General features: G+C 56.9%; 1 protein-coding gene across 1 annotated transcript in view; it reads left to right on the top strand.

Annotated features, from left to right (window-relative positions):
• The first annotated feature begins 11,928 nt into the window (after window positions 1-11,928).
• The window catches only part of FIBCD1 (fibrinogen C domain containing 1), a 28,467-nt gene continuing 18,579 nt past the window's right edge, over window positions 11,929-21,816 (top strand). The window contains exons 1-2 of the mRNA XM_059926603.1: window positions 11,929-12,000; window positions 21,130-21,609. Of these exons, the coding sequence (XP_059782586.1) occupies window positions 11,929-12,000; window positions 21,130-21,609 (552 nt within the window). The remainder of the gene's footprint in view (window positions 12,001-21,129; window positions 21,610-21,816) is intronic.

The raw sequence follows: 21,816 nt of genomic DNA, 5'->3' as shown, positions 1-21,816 counted from the left end.
AGCAAGGCCAGAGCAGGGCAATGGGGATGAAGAGTGTTCAAGACAGTCCCGTCCTTTGACCCCGTAATTCTCTTCCTGGAAATCCACCCTAAGGAAGTAATTAGCAAGGCCCACAGCAAGGGGGGCCAGGCCGGGGGCCGGGCCGGCTATGCATTGTTTACAACAACTAGAAAATAGAAGTAAATGTCCAAAAATAAGGGAGGCTTATAAACGCTGTGTCCCCGACCCCAACTCTGGAGTCCGATGACCCGGATATAAATCTCCAGTCTACAGCTGTGACCTCTCTGTGCCTCAACTTCCTCTTCTGTCAATGGGGAGAATAACGGGACTTAGCTACGGGCCCCTGTAAGGGTTTGATGAGTTAGCACCTGGAGCAGGCTAAGCTCAGCTCCTGAAAGAGAGATCATCTTCCGTACATATTAGCTAACAGCATCATTACACAGGCTTAACTCTAAAAGTGAGTTTTGGAATCTTCTTTTTTTTTTTTTTTTTTTTTTTTATAAACTTATTTTATTTATTTATTTGGCTGTGTTGGGTCTTCGTTTCTGTGCGAGGGCTTTCTCTAGTTGCGGCAAGCGGGGGCCACTCTTCATCGCGGTGCGCGGGCCTCTCACTATCGCGGCCTCTCTTCTTGCGGAGCACAGGCTCCAGACGCGCAGGCTCAGTAGTTGTGGCTCACGGGCCTAGTTTCTCCGCGGCATGTGGGATCTTCCCAGACCAGGGTTCGAACCCGTGTTCCCTGCATTGGCAGGCAGATTCTCAACCACTGCGCCACCAGGGAAGCCCGAGTTTTGGAATCTTTAAGAACCTGGGACAATTCTCACGATCAGGTTATGCAATGGTATGTATGGTATGATCTCCATATGGTAAAACATGATGCGCGCCGGAAATAACCATCTCCACTTCAGCCTGAGGCGCTCCTCTGGGTTGAGGGTGAGACCTGGTCGCTGGGGCACAGACGCTGGGTCACTTCCATCAGCGCTTCGGCCACGGTCTGGCGCACAGTAGCAGTAAGTAATACAAGAATATGGTTACGCTAGAATTTGCTGAATGACTGAGAGGGAGCAGAGATACACATAAAGCCTATACACGCAGCACCTGGTTGCCTTATGTTGGCTTCCCCAGAAGCAGAGATGTAAATACAAGAGGTTTATTTGGAGGTGATCCCAAGAAGTGCTGCCAAGGGAGTAGGAGAGTGAGGCAGGGAGGGAAGGCAGCCTGCAATGGGCGTGTTGTGTATCAGATTGTACTGTGTGGCACCTGCAGCACCGGCCCCCAGGGGGACTCTGGGAAACAGGGTAGACCATGCCCTTGCCAGAGAGTGAGGGAGCTGGGGTATTTACCCTTCACTCTCTGATTCCCCTCTGTCGTTCACCAAGGGCTGCCCTTGGGGGAGAGGGTGCAGGTCTCCGCACATTCTGGAACCGTGTGTGGTGAGTGCCCACGTGGGCAGAGATCCAGTGGTGCCCGCTGCACTTGTATCTGGTAAACACTGAATAAATGCTGCTGATATTTTCCCATCTCAACTCCACGGGCCTGCCCACAAAAACACCACCAAGATCCTCTCCCCGTGTGTGTTTTATATCAGTACATACAAATAGATTCCCAAGACATTGCTGGTCCTGTGGCCCATAGTGTCCGGTAAATACTTAGAAAAAAGACTGGAAGGAAGAACCCCAAATGGAAGTCAGGGTTGTCTCTGGGCACAACTGAAACAGGTGATTTTTACAACTGGAAAAACTGATGAAATCGAAGAAAGAACATAGACGGGACAGATTGTGGCAGGGGCGACCATGAGGAGCCCAGGGTTGGGAAGACACTTAGGGGAGCATCTCTGGTTTAGATTCACAGTTAATTCCATGTTAGTAACACTAAGTGGTGTTGGCTGAGCACTCACTGTGCACCAGGTCCTGCGCTGAGCCCACAAGTGCACGGCTGCATTTCCTCCTCCCCCCTGCCCTGGGCAGGAGGAGCTGGCCCTGTCTCTGCTTGTGCATTAGTCAGCTCCGGCTGCAACAATGCTGTGTAATAACCACTCCCAACACTCAATGACTTACTGCAGCAGCATAAGTTTTTCTGCTTTGTGGCTCTGCTGGGTTCAGGCCTGTGCCACATGTCTCTCAACCCCTGGGACCAGTGGCTTCCCAGGGCGTGTGCTTTTGAAGGTCATGAGACAAGTGCAGGAGGGTATCTCTCAAGGTCTGGGCTCAGAACATCACTCTGCACTTCTGCGCGCATTCCAGGAACCAAAGCAAGTCACATGGCCAAGTCCAATGTCAATGGGGTGGGAGGCACAGGAGAGTTACCAGGCAAGGGGCATGGCTGAGTGATTCCCTAAGAGGGAGCAATAATTCCATCTACTCCAGAGCCCACCACCCACTTGTGACCTCTTCTCGTCTCATGGCTCAGAGTTGATGACTCCAGCCTGGACCTCTCCCTGGAACCCCAGGCTTTGGTATTGATGCCCACTCCATGCCCTTCTGGGAGGTCTAACAGGCACCCCAAACTTAACATGGCAGGGACAGAACTCCTGATCAGAGAGCCCCAGCACACCTCCCCTGGGCTTCCCCTGTCTTGGTAAGTGGCACCACCATCCATCCACCTGGGTCTCAGGCCCCAGACCTCAGCATCACCCTTGCTCTCTCCCTTTACATCATTTCCCACATCCACTCCATCGGCCAGGCCTACTGGCTCCATCTCTAAAACGTGTCCCACATCTGTCCACTTCTTTCCATATCCACTGCTAACACCCCAGTCTGAGCTGCCTCCATTTCTTACTAAGAGGGCTGCAAGCAACCTCCTCAGTGGTCCCTGCCCTCCCACCCAGAGCCCCCTGAAGCCCAGCTTCAACATGGCGGCCAAAATGAACTCGCAAAAGCATCCATCAGCTCACACCATGTCCCTGTTACAATCTTCTGATGGTTTCCCATTGCAATCAGTGTAAAATCCAAACTCATTCCCTGCCCTGCCATCATCCATCCCTCCTTCCCTCTCCAACCTCACCTCTGCCCCCTTGTCCACTGTGCTCCAACCACAAGGTCTTTGTCAGGTCTTAACATATGCAAATCTCGATCCTACCTCAGGGCCTTTGCACCTGCTGCCATGTCTGCCTGGAGAGCCCTCCCTCAGCCTCCCATGGCTCCCTCTTGTCCTTCAAGCACCACCTCCTCCCCAACCACCCTGTATGACAGCACCCTGTTTTATTTTCCTAGAGCACACATCACCATTTGAAAGTATCTTATTTGTTCATTACAATTAAGCTCCACATAGTAGGTGCTCAATAAATATTTGTTGAAAGAACTCTTTGATGGGTTGGACATGGGAAGTGAGGCAAGAGGTGAGAGATAAAGTGCTCTCCCTGGAGCTCAGCTGGCCTGGTGCAGGGTGCTGGGGGGGTGTGTGTGTGGGGCTTTCAGATGGGTCTCCAGAAGGGGGCATGGATTGCACGGGAACCACGGCTCTTGAGCCCTGGGCCCCGCCAGAGGGCGGTCCAATCTCCACTGAAGCTTGGGACATTCTCACCCACAGGAGCTCTCAGGGGCTGGTCTACCTGCTGGGCTCTCTCTATCTGGCCTCACCTGGCACTCCAGGTGAGACCTGGAGCATGAGATGGGGGGCACCTGGAACCTCCCACTCCAAGGCCTTAGGCTCCAGGAAGGCAGGGAGTCAGAACCCAGCAGAAAGTCAGGGCCACACCCTCAGTGAACAGGCAGACTGAGAACAAATCCACCTGCAGGTGAAGGAGCCAGGAGAATAACAAGGAAAAAGTGTCTCCCACAAATGTATGGCCACAGGCTTGTTCTCATGGAGACCTAGGCTCTGAATTTATTCTACCCCTCATGCTGCTAATGAGAACGGCAAGTGCTCCAACCACGCTGGGAAGCAATTTGGCCATTGTTTCATGAGGGCCCTGCCCTCGGCCCTTGATGCTGGTGGGTGCCGGGCAGTGTACCTGGAAAGTGGGGGAGTGGCGGAATGGGAAATAGAACGATGATCGACAGGCCCCTCCCCACGCTGACACATTTCTGAGGTGTGACCAGGACGCCAACTGTGGAGCTCAGATGACAGCTGAGCTGCCCTCCCGGCCATGGCTGCAACACAAACCCTCTGGCAGGCGTGATAGGAGAGGACACCACCCGCACGAGCAGAGCGGCACATGGGGGCAGGGTGCCCGGCCACCCTGAGGCCCAGATGAATGGGGCAAGGCAGATGGGGTAGGCCTGCGGGGCAGGTGCTCAGGAGATATTTGTGGAATGACTGAGTGAGTGAGCAAGGGGGCTTCCAGCAGACACACCAGAGCCACCATCACCCACGTGGTACCCACAGGTACACTGGGAGAAAACCAGGTGTGAGATACAGGGCGCCTGCACCCCACATACTGCTAGTGGGGTGTCAGACGGTACGGCCACATTGGAAAGCAATTTGGCTGTTTCATATAAAGTTAAACTTACTCCCATCCCATCACCCAGCAATTGAAAGGAATGTGTACACGTGTGCACCAGCATGGGCGTACAAATGTTCACAGCCACACTGGGCTTGACAGCCCCAAATGGAAATGGCCCAAATGTCCATCACCAGGAAAGTGGTTAAGCCAATTATGCAGAACCATAAATAAAATACTATTGCAGTAAAAAGGAACAAACTACTGAAATACACAACGTGGATGAATTTCATCAGCCTAATGCTGAGCGAAGGAAGTCAGATCCAAAAGAGCACACACCATGTGGTTCCATTACATGAAATTTAAGAAAAGGCAGAATGAAGCTATGGTGATAGAAATCAGAGCATTGGTTACCTCGGGGGATGGGGGGTGGGCAGTGCGTTGGGGGAGGGACATGAGGGAACTTTCTAGGGTGATGGAAATGACAGGTGTGGTGGCCGAAATTCACCAAACGCTACCCTTGAGATCTGTGCATTTTATCATATATAAATTAGACTTTATTCTTGTAAGTTAAAAAAAGTAAATAGGCATGAGAGAAGAAGGGACTTTTCAACAATATGGTAGACTAGACGCCTACAACAAAAGAGCCTACAAAAGTTGGATATGATATCACAAATATTCTTTTAAATGTGTAGCTAAACTGAAAAAAAAAAAAAGGAGATCGACAGTGGCCAGAAACGGTGGCAGGGAACCTGCATGGAGATGGGCAGAGACTAGGAAAAATTCCATCTTTGGGGGAAGGGAAGAGAACAAGGAAAAAGTTTCCACTTTTTTTTTTTTTTTTTTTTTTTTAATTGGAGTATAGTTGCTTTACAATGTGTGTAAAAGTTTCCACTTTAGGGATTTCCCTGGTGGCGCAGTGGTAAAGAATCCGCCCGCCAATGCGGGGGACACAGGTTCGAGCCCTGGTCAGGGAAGATCCCACATGCCGCGGAGAAACTAAGCCCATGCGCCACAACTACTGAGCCTGCGCTCTAGAGCCCACGAACCACAACTATTGAGCCCTCGCACCTAGAGCCCGTGCTCCGCAACAAGAGAAGCCACCGCAATGAGAAGCCTGCGCTCCACAAGGAAGAGTAGCCCCTGCTCGCCGCAACTAGAGAAAGCCCACATGCAGCAACGAAGACCCAATACAGCCAAAAATAAATTAAAAATAAATAAATTTTTTAAAAGAAGTTTCCACTTTAGACTAAAAACCACAGGTCTGTTCTCATGAAGGTTTGGGGTTTGAATTCATTCTACATGCAGGGTGAGAACTTAAAGTAGCCCTGAGTTCAGAGCGTCCGCAGGTGCCCAGTGGAAACAAAAGCCATTCTTCTAGGGAAGGACAAATTCTCAGCCCAGAACACACCGGATTCCCAAAAATAAAGCTCTAACAAAGAAGGAACACACAATCCAAAATTACAAAACACACGGGGAAACAATCACCATGAGTGAGAGTCGGCAGATATAGCGACCAACAGGATTAGCACTGCAGAAACTTGAGATGGTGAATCCAGTATCTTACAGTACACAGAATGTGAAAGAAGCAGAAAGCAAGGGATGCCATTTTTGAAAGTTTGGCCAGTTGTAAGTTGGGATTTTTGTTTGGTTGGTTGATTTTTGTTGGCTGCAAGATTTTTGTTTTCCATGCCCAGTTCCTTTCATTCAACAACAAACATTGGTAACCCAAGCGTTCACTGCATAGGGAATTCTGCAGCTGTGGGTTCTGGAGAAGTGGGCTCTGGGGCCAGATTGCAGAGCTCAAATTCAAGCTGTGATGTTTATCAGATGTATAACCTTGAACAAGGTACTTGGCCTTCACGTACTTTAGTTGTTTCTTTATCTGTGAGATGGCATAAGAAGTGATAGCATCTGCCTCTTAGGTTCTTGTGAGGGTTTCAGTGAGAAAATCCAAGTCACCTGCATGGTGCCTGGCACAGTGGGCATTCAGTAAAACGGCACCTATCCTGATTCCCCTAAAACAAAAACTGAAACGGCTCTAGTTCAGGTCACCTGCTGGTCGAATTTCCTGCTTGGCCTGAATTCTGGACCTCTGTAGCATCCCTCCCCTGCCCTCCCATAGCCGGACCTTCCTTTCACCTTGCCTTGCGCTGACCTCGGCGGGGGCGGGGCCCACTCCCTCCATTTCCCCCAAAGCCTTGCGAACACAGGCTGTTGGGCAGAGCAGACTCCTACCAAAGACCCGGGGGGGTGGGGGGGCGGGTAACAGATGGGATCTCCTGCAGCACAGCATGGAAACCACAAACCTCCCTCTCGTATTCATAACTGCGCTGGGGTTCCCAGGCCAGCCTTCCCCCGAGGCCCCCATCCCGCTGGGTGGGCTTCAAGCTCTCCCTCCCTTCTCCCTCCCTCACGGCCCCTCCCCTTCCAGCTGCTTCTGCCAAAACCACATTTCTCCCTGGGTTTCTTGCCTCCCTCCTGGGTCCTGCCCTCCCCTCCCCGGCCAAGCTTGAGCCTCAGCTTTTCGCACCCAAATATTCCATCAGGATGTTCTGCTGAATAAAAAGCCGGAACTCTGCCTCCAGCTTTTAAAATAACAGTGTTCCCGTCCTGCTCCATATTTCCAGAGCACTGATTATGTCTTAGACGACCTGTGGAAAGGGCTGGGGACACCAAGACCCATGGGGAGGTCCCATCTCGCCCATTCTGCCTGAGTTTTCCCTCTCCTGGGTTCCAGACGCAGCCTTGAGGGCCCGGCCTTGGCACGCGTTTCTCTGGTTCCCTCCAAAGGACATGCCGCAGAGATGCCACACACAGAATCCCAGTGGACTCGGGGTGCAGACCCACCGGCCCGTGCACAGCGCATCAACGCCAAAAGCTCACACACTCACATGCGCACGTTCACTCCATACTAATTCTCGCCTTTGATCGCGGCCTCTAGTCTGTCATCACCACTCAGGGTTGACAAAGCAAAATAAAAAATAGAAAGAAAGAAATCCGCCCTGTCACTTGGAATGCCCCTACCCCCGCCGGGCTTGGCAGTCCCCACTCCCGCCCCTGCCTTTGTATTATGGGTTTATGTCAAGGTATGTTGGATGCTAAATTAAATGTCAGCGCACTGTACGTTTCTGGCTCCAGCCGCAGAAAATGAGGAGCTGGCATTGGAGACCATCCAGTTGTTCCTCTCCCCGTGCCTAACCGTGAGGGGTGACAAGCCCATTGAATCACTGCACAGTAGCTTTCCATGCCACGGGAAGCCAAGATAAATTTATTTTTAATGATAAATGTGACTGTCAGAGGTAAGTTGAGACAGCTTTTCAGTGAGAGTTGAGTGCCCTTGGCAGCGTGGGGCAGAGGCCGGGTGGACGAAGGGCAGAGGCCGGGTGGACGAAGGCCAGAGGTCTCAACCTCCCTGCCAGCCGGTCCCTGGGGCCCCATGAGACAAGAGCATTCAACATTCAGCCCACTTTCACTGAGCTCCACGTTCACTGGTCTCAGGCCCAGCTCTAGCTGACCAAAAGGGTGGAGGCAGGGGAGAAAGGGAGATAACACTCCAGCAGTGCAGAGCCCTGGGTTCAGATTCTGGCCCCATCAGTTGCTGTGTGATCTTGGCTGAGTTACTTAACCTCTCTGAGCTTCAGTTTCCTCATCTATAAAATGGGAATATTAATAACACCCATAGGCTTTTGGTGAGGATTACATGAAATAAGATATATTGCTAATGAATGGTACACAGAACATGAAAAATGCTTCCTGAATAGTAGCTATTATTTACATCATTTTACTAAGAGCACTCTTACCCAAGTTATGTAACTTACCTTTTGGAGTCAGTTTTGTCATCCATAAAATGAGGATACCAATAGCTCTCATTTATGAGGGTGGCTGGGAGGATACAGTGTGCCTGGCACAGGGCTGAGTGTAGGGAAGATGGGCAATGGATCACAGCCAGTCAAACAGCAGTAACCTGAATGTTGTCACCCAGCGTCTCTGGACACTCTTTCTCGTCTCCTTGATGAGAAGGCTCTCTTCCTTTCCACCTTTCTCATGTTGGCATGTCTCGCTGCCTGCCCTGTGCCCACTCCCTGCTAAGGGGGGTGCCCTGCGTCAGGATCCCACAGCCTTGCCCTCCTTCGGACTCTGGTAGGCACCTGACCAAGGACAGCTGTCTTTGGCCAGCTAATGACCTATGATCGATATGTCCTGGTTCCAAAGGATGAGCAGGCCGAATCACAGCCCGTCTCTCTGGAATTTAAACTAAAAATCCCAGACGAGAGTTTTCTGTTGGTGGGGCCATCACACCTAGGTGGCCACAGGCAGGAAAGACAAGAACATGGGGAATCGGTGAGCCAGAGGGAGAAGGGTGAGTGGATGCACAGGGAGTGGGCAGTCGGGGCGCCGGAGCAGCCAGGGGGGTCCTGGGGTCCGGCTCCCCTGAAGTCCTGGCTGGTTCCTCGAATGCCCTGTCTTGGGCTGGCTGGAAAGCCCTGATCCCCCTCTATCCCGCTGAGCACACGTGGGCTGATCCCTGGGGCTCTGTGGACACCAACTTTGTCCAGAGGAACTCAGAGGGCGGGGCACTGTCCCCTCTGTGGGGTCAGCTGCACTTTTGCTCACTTAGATCTCCTTGGGCCGCTGAACAGGGTGGCGGCCCCTCCCCTCCCCAAGACACCACCCCAAGCGTGTCAGGTGAGCGCAGTGTGTAAGGCGCTGAGCAAACGCCTGCAGGCTCCTGGCAGAGCTGCGCCAGGGCTGACTGTTCTTCTAGGGGGGCCTGAGCAGCGGCATCATCACAGAGGGGGTGATGGGGGAAGACCACGCCAACACATGCACTCACCACGGCCCCGCGGGCAGGGAAGTGAGGAATCTGTGGCCGAGCATGTGAGACAGCCTGACAGCAAACAGTGCCAGGAGGAGCCGCTAGGTGGCCCCCGCTTAGCTGTCCAACCGCCCTTCTGCAGGCCTGGGAGGCGATCCTCCAGCCAGCGTCCTCCGGTTGGCACCTGCCCGTGCAGGCTACTGTCGCTCTCCATCCTCTGCCTTTGCTTTTTGGCTTCACAAAATGCCTTCCCCCCAACATCCAGTTGTCCCCACCTTCACAACCTGGCTCACACCCGTCCTTCTCCAGGATGCCTTCCCTGCTCACCCAGAGCAGATACCCTGAAACTCTTTTGGTCCTTAGTATCCCTCCCAACACTTAGAATCTCAGTTCAGGGTCCCCTCAGGGTGGTCTTCTGTCTGTGCATAGACACGTCTGGAATTTACATGCTCTCCCCAAACTGGAATCGATTTGCAGTCCCATCCTCATGCCTACAAACCTCACAATTCCCCCATTTAGAAGGGGGAGATTGTGATTTCTTATTCAGTGAGGAAATTGAGGCTTGGAGAAGACAGGAAATCTGCCCAAGTCATAGTGGGAAAGTTGCTCAGGTGTTTCAATGCACTATCTCTCAGAACTTCACAAGAGCCCTTCTGAAGAATGTGCTGTTAACCTTTTAGCATCCATGGGGAAACTGAGGCTCAGAGGCACAGCTGCTTGCCCCAGGCCATCTGGCCAGGGCCCTGTGCTTTCCACTACACCTCTCTGCCCAAGCCTGATGGCCCACGCCGTCACCTGCCAATCCCTTTAAGCCACAGGAAAGGCCTCCGGGGAGAGATGCCATCCAGAAAGAGCCATGGGGCCAGGACTCCAACCCGGGTCCCCTGACTCCCAGCTAGTGCTGTGGGACCCACTCCGGGTCGCTGGGCTGCCTCCCTTGGGGCAGAGGGGGTGGGGCAGCGGGTGAGGCCGGCAGGCAGCCCTGGAAGGAAGAGGAGGCTGGGGACAAACAGCTGGCAGGTTGTGAACCCAGCTTCTGTGGGTGAATGACAGTCTGCTTAGGTGGCAAGGGGCAGGGAGTGCCCCGGACCCCCACCCCCAGGTAGTCTGCTGCATCCGTGAGGGGCCGGGAGAGGGAAGAAGATGGGGCGACAGACTGGCAGCCGGCGGGAGAGAGACGAAGATGGTGCCAGGGAACAGCGTGGCGGACCAAGGCGCCCTGAGAGCCGGGAAACAGCTCTGGGGAGAAGCGGGGGACAGGGACTAGGGGGGTCTATTCTGAAGCTGGGGGAGCAGAGGATAAGGGGCCGCAGAGAGAGACGGGGGTGGCAGTCGGTCAGGCTCCCGAGGCGGCCCGGGGAGGGGGCGGCCCGCCAGGAATGGGGCGTCGGGTCGTGTGGGCGCCTCCCGGTCAGAAGCCACAATAGCAGCTCGTTAACAGCGCAGATTAAGGACTTTGTCAATTACCTCTGAAGGCTGCACCGGGCGGATTAAATGCTTTTAAATGTGCTGCCGATGGAAGGGGGCGACTAAGAAGCCCCCTCCCGGCACAAATCCCTCCTCTACCGGGCAGAGGAGGAGGCGGGGGCTGAGGCAGCGCGGGGCGCGCCCGGGAAACGCGGGCGATCGGCCGGGAGCGCGGGCAGAGCGCGGAGCGGCTCGTACTCGAGACCGCGGCGCCGGCGGCGGCCGCGGCGGCTGGGACCCCCATTCAGCCCGCGGGCCGCCTGGGCTGGGAGGCGTCGGGCCGGCTCACCGTCCGCGAGCGCCGGGACACAGGTCTACCGACTGTGGCCGAAGCGCCCCCAGAGCCGGCCTCGCGGGTCGGGGTCCGGAGGGGGCGGTCCCTGGTGGCTGGAGACTCCGGGACTGGGCGCACTGGCCCCGGGGTCCGGACTCAGACCTCGGAGACCGGCAGGGGGCGCACGCCGGCCGGCCCACACCCCAGGCCCAGCCCGGGTCTCAGGGTGAGCCCAGCGCCCTGAGGGGGCCAGGAGGAGCGCAGCGCCGCTCCCGAGACACGCCCGACGGCCCATCCCGGGCGCCCACGGGGCCCGCCCGGCGCCGCGCCCCCCGCGCACGGTGAGTTGGCGCGGGTCCGGCCCGGGAGGAAGTTTGCGAGGAGACGGCCCCAGGGGCTCTCGGGCCCCTCCGGAGCCGGCGAGGGCCGGGCTGCCCGCGGCTGTTTGCTGTCCTCCGGGCTGGGCCCTGGGTTCTGGGCCGGTCTGCCTCCTCTTTATTAGGCTTTGGGGAGGTGGAGTTTATCGCCGTCCGCAGTGTGTGCGTGTGTGTCAGAGGGAGACCGTAGGAGCAATAAAAGGCAAAGAGAGTACGAGACAAAAAAGACACGGAGATTGAGAAGGAGGAAGGGAGGAGGGAAGAGTGAGGAGGGAGGAGGGAAGAGGGAGAGGAGCGCGCAGGGGGAGGCGCGGGAGCCGCGAGCGGGGACGGCGCGCAGCGCGAGCGGTGGGCAGGCGGCTGGCGGCCGGCGGCTCTCGCGCTCCCGCTCCCGCTGTCGCCCGCACACACCCGCGCACACGCCAGCAGGCACACACACTCGCACACCCGCACACGCACGCCCGCTGGCCCGGGCCGCCCCGGCGCTGGGCACCGAGGCGGGAAGCCGGCGAGCAGAACGCGCCCCTCGTCCGAGCCCGCGCCCACGTCGGCGCCTTTGCGCTCCGCAGCGGCGCACCTCGCCCGGCGTCCCCGCCAGTCCTGCCGGAAGATGGTCAACGACCGGTGGAAGACCGTGGGCGGCGCTTCCCAACTTGAGGACCGGCCGCGCGACAAGCCGCAGGTACGCGCGGCCCGGATCGTGGGGACATGGGGCGGTGGGCGAGGCGGTGGCCGCTCTGGCCGGGGGGCTGGGCACCCGGGCGGGAGTTTGGGGCGTACCCCCCGTGAGGCTCGACAGGCCCGGGTTGGGGCGGGCACCCTCCTCTCCTCCTCCTCCATAGGAGGCTTGAACTTGGGGTTCGGGCTGCGGATGAGGGCGGCACCCCTGCAGAAGCCCCGTTGTTCCACAACGGACTCAGGTGCCCATCTGCGCAGAGGCAGTAGGGGACCTATGGAGTTTACAGTGTCACCGGCCCTTAAGTGTGAGTCTCCGTTTCCTCACCTCTACAATGGGCATCTGAACCACTTACTAAGTATTCACCCTGGGAACCCCCTGTGCTAGGCGCCTGGCATATGCCCCCTCACCCCCATCTCCTCTGAATCCTCACACTTTAGCCAGCCTACCCCCCACCCCATACAGTAGAGAATCAATAAATATTTGCCTCATGTAAGAACACTGGATATTGCGGTTCTCCAGCTTTAAGACAAGGAAAGTAAGACTCAGCGAGGGTTGCTTCTGCCAGAGGCTATGCAACTCTGCTGGGATTTGAACCTGGACCCTTGGGCTCCAGGTCTGTTCATTCCACCCTTCCTGCTGCCTCTTCAGGGGCAGTGGAGGGTGCCCAGGGCTGTGCCCTGGAAGGGGGTGAGGGCAGAGCTCCAGGGCTGGCCAGAGAGGGGGCTGGAGATGGGAAGCTGAGTGGAGGGGCAGCCCTGAGGCTGCCCCAGGCTGGGCTGCCAAGGGACTGGTGCAGGCAGGCGAGATGAGGAGTCCGCTCGGCAAGGAGAGGAAATAATGGAGCTGCCCGTTTTAAATTTCAAATTTCTCCCAGACAGATGTCATTGGGGAAGGAACAGTTCTTGTTTGCAGTGGCAGGAAGGGGGTGGCAGGGGCGGGCCTTGGCGGCCCCTCACTCTCAGGAGCGGCAGCCTGCGCGTTCTGTCTGGAGTGACACTGCCGTGGCATGCCTCCACACTCTGCAAAGCCCTTTCCCAACCGTCTGCACAATCTCACTTTCTGCAGCAGCCTGGGGGCTAGGCAGGGATGCACATGCCCACGTCACAGGGGGATGGTGGCTCAGAGAGGTCGAGGCATGCACCCAAGTCACACAGCATGTTAGCAGGAGAGCAAAGATTCAAAGGCAGGTCTGACCCCAAGCCTCTCCCAATGCCTTCCCGGGCTGGGCTATTCCTCTGTTAAATCAGGTGCACACCCAAGCCAGCCCCAGACAAAAAGTCCTCTCCTGCTGGGCTCTGACTTTCTCCCAGCTTACCAAGAGCAGTCTTACCTCCTCGACTTGTTCAAGCCATCTCCAACCTGGCCCACTCTCCCTTCCCGTTAGTTTCCTTACAGGTACTGGTTGCTTATCATCTTGTCATTTGCCAGCCTCTGGTCCCACACCAGACTGCCCATTTCCAAACCTTTGCTGTCTCATCTTCCCCCAAACACACACACACACACACACACTTCACTCAGGAAAACCCTACATATACTTCAAAACCTACTCAGATGCCACCTCCTCCAGGAAGCCCTCCCTGATGCCTGGTGGCTCTGCCTTGAAGTCCCAGCAGCATTTAGCTTGTGCTGCTCAGCTGCCTTTATCTCTCCCTGCCATGTTCCCTAGCCTTGAGTCCCTATTCCATCAGGAGCTCCCAGTGGACATGCACTCCTTCTGGGCCCCCATCCTGGGGTCTCCCCCTGAGTCCAGTCTCCTGTCCTTCCATGCAGCTCAGGTTGGGAGCTGAGGGATATTTGCTGAATTGAACTGCATGAAGCCCTGCCAGGAGGAACTGTGGGAGAGCAGCCAGCAAGTGCTGATGTGTCTCAAGGGGAAGTGGCTTCTGGGGGATCTATTTGAAATGTGGCTTTAAGGCCTCCTGGGCAGGCCCCAGCCCCTCCGCTGCTTCCTGGAAAATATATTCCAGCTGACACAAGGCCAGAGCCCAGCTGTCTGCCCCTTGGCATTGGAGGCTGCTGAGGGCTTGTGGTCCTAGAGGCCTGGGCCAATATCAAGCACCACTTCCCCACTCCACTCCTTTGGTGATCCAGCATATAGACAGGCTGTCCTATGCCAGCTCCAGGCTTGCCTGAAGCTTCAGATACGAGACAAGGCCTTTCCTGTGCCCACTGTTGGAAGAGAGAACCTCACCTGCCCTGGTTCCCTTGGGCCCGGCCTTCTCTCCTCCTTTGCTTCTCCAATAGTTTCATCTTGACTATTGACATGCTGCGTGACTCTGGGTAAGTTACCCACCCCCCCGAGTCTGGGCTTTACCATCTGCAAAATGGGAAGAGCAATCCCTGCTTCCTCCTCACTTCACAAGGGCTGTTAACGAGGGCCGAGTGAAATACCGGTGTGCTTTGCAAACTGTAAAGCACTGTGCACCCTTGAGGAGGGTCATTCTCAAAGCAGCCTGTCCCTTTTTACAGGCTGTCAGTGTCCCGATCTCCCCTTTGCCCACCAGGGAAAGCAACTTGACCACCCAGTTCCCTCCAGAAGGGCCTGGCTGAGGTTCTTTAACAGGACACTTCCTCCAGAAAAGATGCCAATGCCACACTCTGAGTGCCAGCTGGGTTCATTTGCAGATCTCTCCTTTCTTAGTCAAACCACCCTGGGAGGTTGGCGGCAGAACGATCAACCCATTTGACAGATGAGGAAACTGAGGCTAAGAGAGCCACAGCCAGGACTTGAACCTGGGTCCTCCAGGGTGGCCGATGAGCTTTACTGGGAAGATGCAGGGAGAGAGGCTGGCTGCCCTTGGCTCAGCCCACTCAGGCACATTATGTGATTCCCAAGGAGAGGGCTCCGGCGCACAGTGCGTGGTCCCAGGTCATGCGTAGCACCCACTGCCATTGAAGGGCCTGCATCCAAGTGTTGCTGTTTCAGGGACAGCCTCGGGCCGGCTCTGTCCCAGGCCTGTCTGGCCTCAGCTCCTCATTTGCTGGGTGACGTTGGACAAGGTGCCAACTTCGTTAGAACTTCCCTTCTCCCCTTGCAGAACGAAGGTGCTCTCACAGCCTTAGGGCAGGAGATTACGGTGGAATATTTGCCAGGAGTTTGGAGTTGCTCAGATAAAAGGATCTAGAAATAGACATGATTCTCCTAGTCTTGGAGTGTGGGGCAGGAAGTCACCCTCTAACCTTCTCCCCCTGTTGCGGGGAGGGGAGGGCTTTTTTCTGAGCAGTCCCTGAGTCAAGCCACTCCACAGGGAGGTCGACCTCTGAACTATCCCAGGCCATGTCTCCTGATATTTTCAAAACTTTGAAAAACATTCCAGAAAGGGAAAAAAAAAATTCTCATTGGGAAGTTCTTCTTGATGTCTAACCTAAACCCTGCTGCATTTAATTCACTCAGTGACTATTTATAGAGTCCCTACCTCATCTAGGAGATGTAGCTGTGAACCTGTGCCTCGGGAGCTTAGAGTCTCATGGGAGGAACAAACTCACATCGTGGGATTATTACAAACCACGATGGGCACTATAAAGAAAACAATACACGCTTCTGTTGTCTTGTTGCTTGGGGTTTGGGTTGAGGTCACTGTGCCTGGGTTGAGAGAGAAGGAGGGTGAATTAAGTGAAGAACAGGGGCTACAAGTCAAGGACTCCTTCCTTCTCCTTCTATTTCCTGGGCCCCTCCTCTGGCCACGGGCTGCCCCATGGAGCTCCCCCGCTAGCCCAGTGGTGTGGCTGTGATGGGGAGGCCAGGAGGCCAGGGGAGGCCAGGGGTGGGAGTGCAGAGACCACTTCCCCGGGGAGGTGATGCTTAAGCTGAACAGCATTTGCCAAATCTGTGCTCCAGGGACACCAAGGTGTGTTGGGGGAAATGACAGAAGCCAGGCAGGTGGAGAGAACCACCAGGCGGAGGCTGGAGGAAGGCAGCAGTAGCTGAGGCTGGTATGGGGGAGGTGGGGTGGGACCTACTCCTGGGCCTCCGCAGCCCTGGAGGGGTCTGAGCACGAGTGTCCTGGGCTCTTTGCTATCAGGAGCGTCCCTGGCCACCGGGTGGGGAATTGGTTGGCAGGGCCGGGCGGAGGCAGGGAGGCTAACGGGGAGATGGTTGTGGTGATGTAGAAGCAGATGACGGGGCTTTGACCAGGGCAGGGCTGGGGGCACGGGGACAGAGGGGACCAGGGCATTAGAGGAGGTGGAGTGGACAGAGCCAGGGGCTGGCTGAGTGCGGGGGGTGAGGGAGGGGAGCCCGGGGAAGTTTTGGCGGGGGCGGCTGGTGAGGCTGGTGCCACCCCGGGTGGGAATCTCAGGAGGGCTCAGGTTTGGGGTGGAGCGAGCCTGGTTTGGGGCTCCGTGGGCTGGAGGCCTGGAGCTGTGGAGGGTGGGGAGGGTGAGCAAGACCCTCACAGGAAACATCTGGAGACCCTCCCTCATCTGAAACGGACCGGAGCTGAGGACCGGAGCTGAGTGCCGTCTGGGGAGTGACAGAGCCTGGGGGGCTTGGAGCCTCCGGGAGGGGGTGGATGTGAGCGGCTCCCACACCCTTCTCTTTGTCCCCTAGAACACCTCTGGCCACTCGCCCCGGGGCCTTCCCGGTGGCCTGAGGCTTCAGATGGCCCTCAGCATAGGTCACATTAAGAGGCAGGACAGGTCTTCCCTGGTGGTGCAGTGGTTAGGAATCCGCCTGCCAAGGCAGGGGACACGGGTTCGAGCCCTGGTCCAAAATTAAATACATAAAAATAAATGAATTTATGTAAAAAAAAAAAAAAAAAAAAAAGAGGCAGGACAGGGCATTCTTCCTCAGGACGCATAGAACAAGCCAGCGAGCCCTCTTCCCACGCCTTTGGGACCCCAGAATTTTGAGCAGAACATCCAGCTCCTCATTTCAAGGGGTCTCTGGGATCCCCCTTCTGCCAGGGTCAGGGGATCGGAGTCCAGCCCAGGTCAGGAGTCATTTGCCTGGCCGTGGGAGCAGATGTGGGCTCCGGGGGAGAGGCGAGGAAGACTCCCCCAGGGGCTCTAGGCTGGGCAGGGGCTGGGCTGCCCGCCCCCTGCACGATCCGTGAGCCCACGTGCAGCTCTGAGTCCCTGCTGGGCCCAGAGCACGCACCACGGCCCCCTTGGTTTTCCCAATCCAAAGCCACACAGCGTGTTTCTGCCACGATGAACAGCTGTGCTGCCGGTGGCCGGGGTGTGCCTAGGAGATGGGGGGCTGGGAGCAGCCTTGCCTGGCCTCCCCCAGGGGGGGAGACTTTCTTCTTCCCACTTTGGTACAAGGAGTGTAGTCTCAGCCTACCCAGGGGACCACGACCCAGCTCCCTTAAAAAACAAGGAAGAAAAGGGGGTGCGGGCTGGGTGGAGCACGGTGGCCGTGAGCCCCTTCCTCCAGAGCTCTCCTGTCCTCCGCCCGATCCCGTGGCCACCTCTGGAGGCTGGGGACTCAGAGGAGGCAGCTGGGATGGACGCCACCCCTCAACCGAGGCAGCTCTGGGGCTTCCTGCCCCCCACCTCCCCTGGCACGAGCCCATTTGTCCTCCCCTTGGCTGGGACTTCCCGGGCAGCCTTGGACCGTAGGCTGGCACTGGGGGTCACACAGGGGACGAAGCCACATCCCTCCAGCCGGGAGCTCACACAGGTGTTTAATGCCAGCAGTGGGTCTCAGACCCTGGTTCCTCTGAGGCCCACCACCTGGGATACCTTCCCCATCTCCAGGCACCTTGGCCCTGAGAGGCGGGGGCCCTGTGTGCCTCCTCCCGCCTCCCGCAGATCCCAGGGGTGTGGGCACCACCCCCCCCCCCCAGCCAAGGGCTGATGAGTAAGCGCCAGACCCCCGCACGCTCTGCTGGGCTGCTCATGCCCGAAGCCCCCCCTTATCATCTCGGGCAGATTTCTTTGCAAGGCACGTAAGCGGCAGCCTATAAAAGCGAACAGCACTTCATGTTTAAGGTGATCTCTGAAGACTAATTCTCCTCTGCTGAGTGGCCTGTTTCATCTCCAGGCTCGTCGTCCCCCTGCCCCTCAGGGGACACCTTGTAGCCTTCTCCAGCCCCTCCCCTCCTTTGCGCCCTCTGTCTTCCCGCCAGGGACCAAGGGCCTGGGTGGAAGCGGATGCCGAGAGGGCTGGGGTCCTGGGACACAGGAGGGACGAGGCTGGCCACTCTGCCTCGCCAGCTGGGGACCTTAATGCTCTTCAGTGGAGGACGTCGCTCAGAGCTGCTCCGGGCAAGGTGTCTCCCAGAGGACTCTGGGAGGGGCCTGACAGGGACTTACTTGCTGACACAGGGTTTGTCTCTCAGACCCCAGTCACACTTCTGGCAGAGGCAGGAATGGGGTCAGATGGCTCAGCAAGCAGCCTCGGCACAGATGGGCGATTCCAGAGTCACCCGGGCCTGGGTTCAAATGCTGGCTCTACCGCTTGCCTCCCGTGTGACCTTGGGCAAGGGTCTTCTCTCTCTGAGTCTCAGTTTTCCCATCTGCAAAATGAATCCAACCACAGCAGGGGGGTGTTGGAGGTTTCAGTGGCAGGAACACAGTACGCACTCAAGGATTAGCGGTGATAAGGCAGTGCCTGCCCCGTGTGGAACGTGTTGACCCGCAGTGACAGGGATGGGGCGGCCTGGAGGTGGCCTTCATTCTCTACCAGGCCATCCCAGGTGGGCACAGGGCTCAGCGTGGAGGTCATGGCCTCTACCCTGCCAAGCACCGTAGGTCCCAGGGCCTTTGCTTCCTCCCCAAGCCAACCACGGAGAAATGACCTAGTCCATCTGCTTGTCCCTCCATCAAGCCAACAACCAGCCGCTCTGTGCCTTTTGTGGGGTGGAGGGGCTCATGGTCCAGGGCAGGTTTCCTGGACATGGGCATTGCAGGCCCCAAGTCCCAGATTTCCTTGTATCCACAGCTTTCATCAAATTCCCAAATTCCCAAGGGGATCCGTGCCCCGAAAGAGGGTAAGAATCATAGTTCACGGGACATGAGTTCCCTCAGGGCAGGGCTGGGATGATTTTCCCTGATTGTCCTCCTCAGGGACTGGCTTGGAGCCTGACTCATGGGGGGGACACTGAGGAATAGTGAACGGGTGTTTGAGTGAATGAATGAAGTCAAAGGTGATGACTGTATTGGTAAATGCCACCGTGGGGGGAGAGAGGGCTGTGGGAACACAGAGGGAGAGCCCCACCCATACCGGGAGAAGGGCTGAGGAAACAGTCCAGGAAGGCTTCCTGGAAGAGGTGACATCCAGCTGAGCCCTGAAGGAAGAGATCAAGTTTAGGCTGGTGGAAGAGAAGCAGAGGAAGTGGATGCCTCGGGCTGAGGGAGCAGCCTGTGCAGAGCTGACGGAGGGGAGCTGACACCTTAGGGTCTGGCTGGAGTAAATCCCGTAGGTGTGGGGAGCCCAGGATGGATGTGCCCCCGGGGCCTGGGCAGGGGTGGAGAGGGGAGGGGTGGAGTGTTGAATCCCATCACTGTAGCGCCAGGCTAAGGAATCCTCTCCCTCATCTTGCCAACAACACAGACCCCTGCCCTCATCCTCCTCTGGTGCCAAGTAGGAGATTCAGGAGTTACTTGTAGAATTTGAATTTATGGAAAAGAAGCTGTTTGCTCTACCATATAGTCTCATAGTAAAACACAGGATGTAAGAGGCTATTTTATATATCACCAAGAAAGAAAGGAAAGTTGTCAATTACAATTGTAAGATTCCCCCCAAACGTCAGAGATGTTAAAATATGAAGGGAAAAAAATAAAACAGGGAAGGTACATCCTAGCATCAATGACACAGAAATAGCACTTCGGGTGGAAAATAAAAAACCCAACACCTCCAGATGCTCTGTGCACATTGATCATGAGATAATAAAAGCCGCTAATATTTATTGCATAAACACAGCATGACAGGCACGGCTCCAAGTGCTTTAATATACTAACCCATTCAAAGATGCGTCTCGGATTCAGAAAGTTGAAAATGTGGGGAAATTCAGTGGGAGGAGATGCCTGGCCCTGGGAGGAGGCAGGAGGCTGAGGGTCCAGTCTGAGCTCTGCTTCTAATCTGCTGTGTGACTGTGGGCAAGCCCCTGGCCCTCTCTGGGCCTCAGTTTCCCCGTGTGTCAAATGCTCAGTGATGGCTTTGCAAGCTCCCTTTGGGCCAGGCGTGATTCGGTCCAGCGAGTCTGGATTTGCTATACATCATGGTGCCTCCTTTAATTACAAGCTGCATTGGGTTCCAGCTTCCTTTGTTCTTAGTCCCTACTGGGTCTGGGGGGTGGAGGGGGTGCTTTGTGAAGAGGTGGGGGGGAGGAGGAGGAAGGAGAGGAAAGGGGGAGGGGAGATGCTCAGGTGGCCACCCTCTGCCTGGGGACTCGTGGCAGCCTTGTGCGCCTGCAACGGCCTCAGGACTCGGGATGTGGGTGCTCTGGGTTGAAAGGGACCTTCAGTGACGGGCGCCCATGACCCCAAGGCGCTCATTCCGCTGAGACAGCGCGATGATTTGTAGCATCGCTGCTGTCACCGTTACAGCTCTCTCCCTGAGTTTGCACAGCGGGCACCGGCATATGGGGTGGGCATGTCATTATTGCCCCCATTTTACAGATGAGGACAACAAGGCTCAGGGGGATGAAGTCCCTCACCCAAGGTCACCCCGCAGGAAATGACAGCTTGGGGACCTGAGTCCAGCCCGTCTGGCTGCAGAGTGGGAGTCTCCACCTCCCGCCCTTACCAGACCCAGGAGGGCTCCACGTGGGGAGATGTGCCTACCCCAGGCAGGCCACATGGGCCAGGGCAGGGGCAGCGAGGGAAAGGTGCCTCTCTCTCCATCGGTCTCCCCAGCTCTGCGTCTGTTTCTCTTGTCATCCTCTCCATCTTTGTCTCCCTACAACTTTCGCTCTCTCCATCTTGCTACCTTTGGTGTGTTCCTCTCTCTGTCTCCCCTCTGGGACTCTGTTTCTCATCTCCGTGTGACTCCCTTCCCCCATCCCCAAGAAAGGGACCCTCTGAGCCTCGTCCCGGCCTCACAAAGGCCAGAGGCCCCGTCCTAGGGCTGCCTGGGCCCTCCTCACCGGGCAGAGCTGGAGGCCCCGGCCTGCCCCTGATGCTGCCCCCTCTTTCTCCCGTCTGTCCCTCTGTCTCTGTGTCCACGTGCCTCGGGCTGGCCCACAGCGGCCGAGCTGCACTTACGCGCTGTGCACTGTGCTGCTGTCCCTGGCCGTGCTGCTGGCCGTGGCCGTCACCGGCGCCGTGCTCTTCCTGAACCACGCCCATGCGCCGGGCACGGCGCCCCCGCCCATCGTCAGCACCGGGCCAGCCGGTGCCAACAGCGCCCTGGTCACCGTGGACAGGGCCGACGGCTCGCGCCTCAACATCCTCATCGACCCGCGCTGCCCTGACCTCGCCGACGGCTTCGCCCGCCTGGAGGGCGCCCAGGCCTCCATGCTGCAGGCGCTGAGCCAGCGCCAGCCTGAGCCGCGGCTGGCGGGGGAACAGGAGCGGGAGCTGCTGGACACCTTGGCTGACCAGCTCCCCCGGCTGCTGACCCGGGCCTCGGAGCTGCAGGCGGAGTGCGTGGGGCTGCGGAAGGGGCACAGCACGCTGGGCCAGGGGCTCAGTGCCCTGCAGAGCGAGCAGGGCCGCTTCATCCAGGTAAGGGTGGGCTCTGCGCCTCGGGGTCTGGGCAGGAGTTGGGGGAGGCGGGGGCGGGGCTGCCAGTGAAGCACAGTGAAGGCTCCACCAGGTACCAGCTGTGGGACCTTGGGCATGTCAGGTGCCTTCCCTGGGCTGGGCCTCCTCACCTGTAACACAGGGATAGCACAGTCCATACCTGATAGGATGCTGGAGCTCGTGGCTGTA

Source organism: Balaenoptera ricei, chromosome 6, assembly GCF_028023285.1.
Source record: "Balaenoptera ricei isolate mBalRic1 chromosome 6, mBalRic1.hap2, whole genome shotgun sequence".
NCBI classification, from domain to species: Eukaryota; Metazoa; Chordata; class Mammalia; order Artiodactyla; family Balaenopteridae; genus Balaenoptera; species Balaenoptera ricei.
The sequence above is the reverse complement of the archived record's forward strand: the minus strand, read 5'-3'. Positions and strand labels throughout refer to the sequence as shown.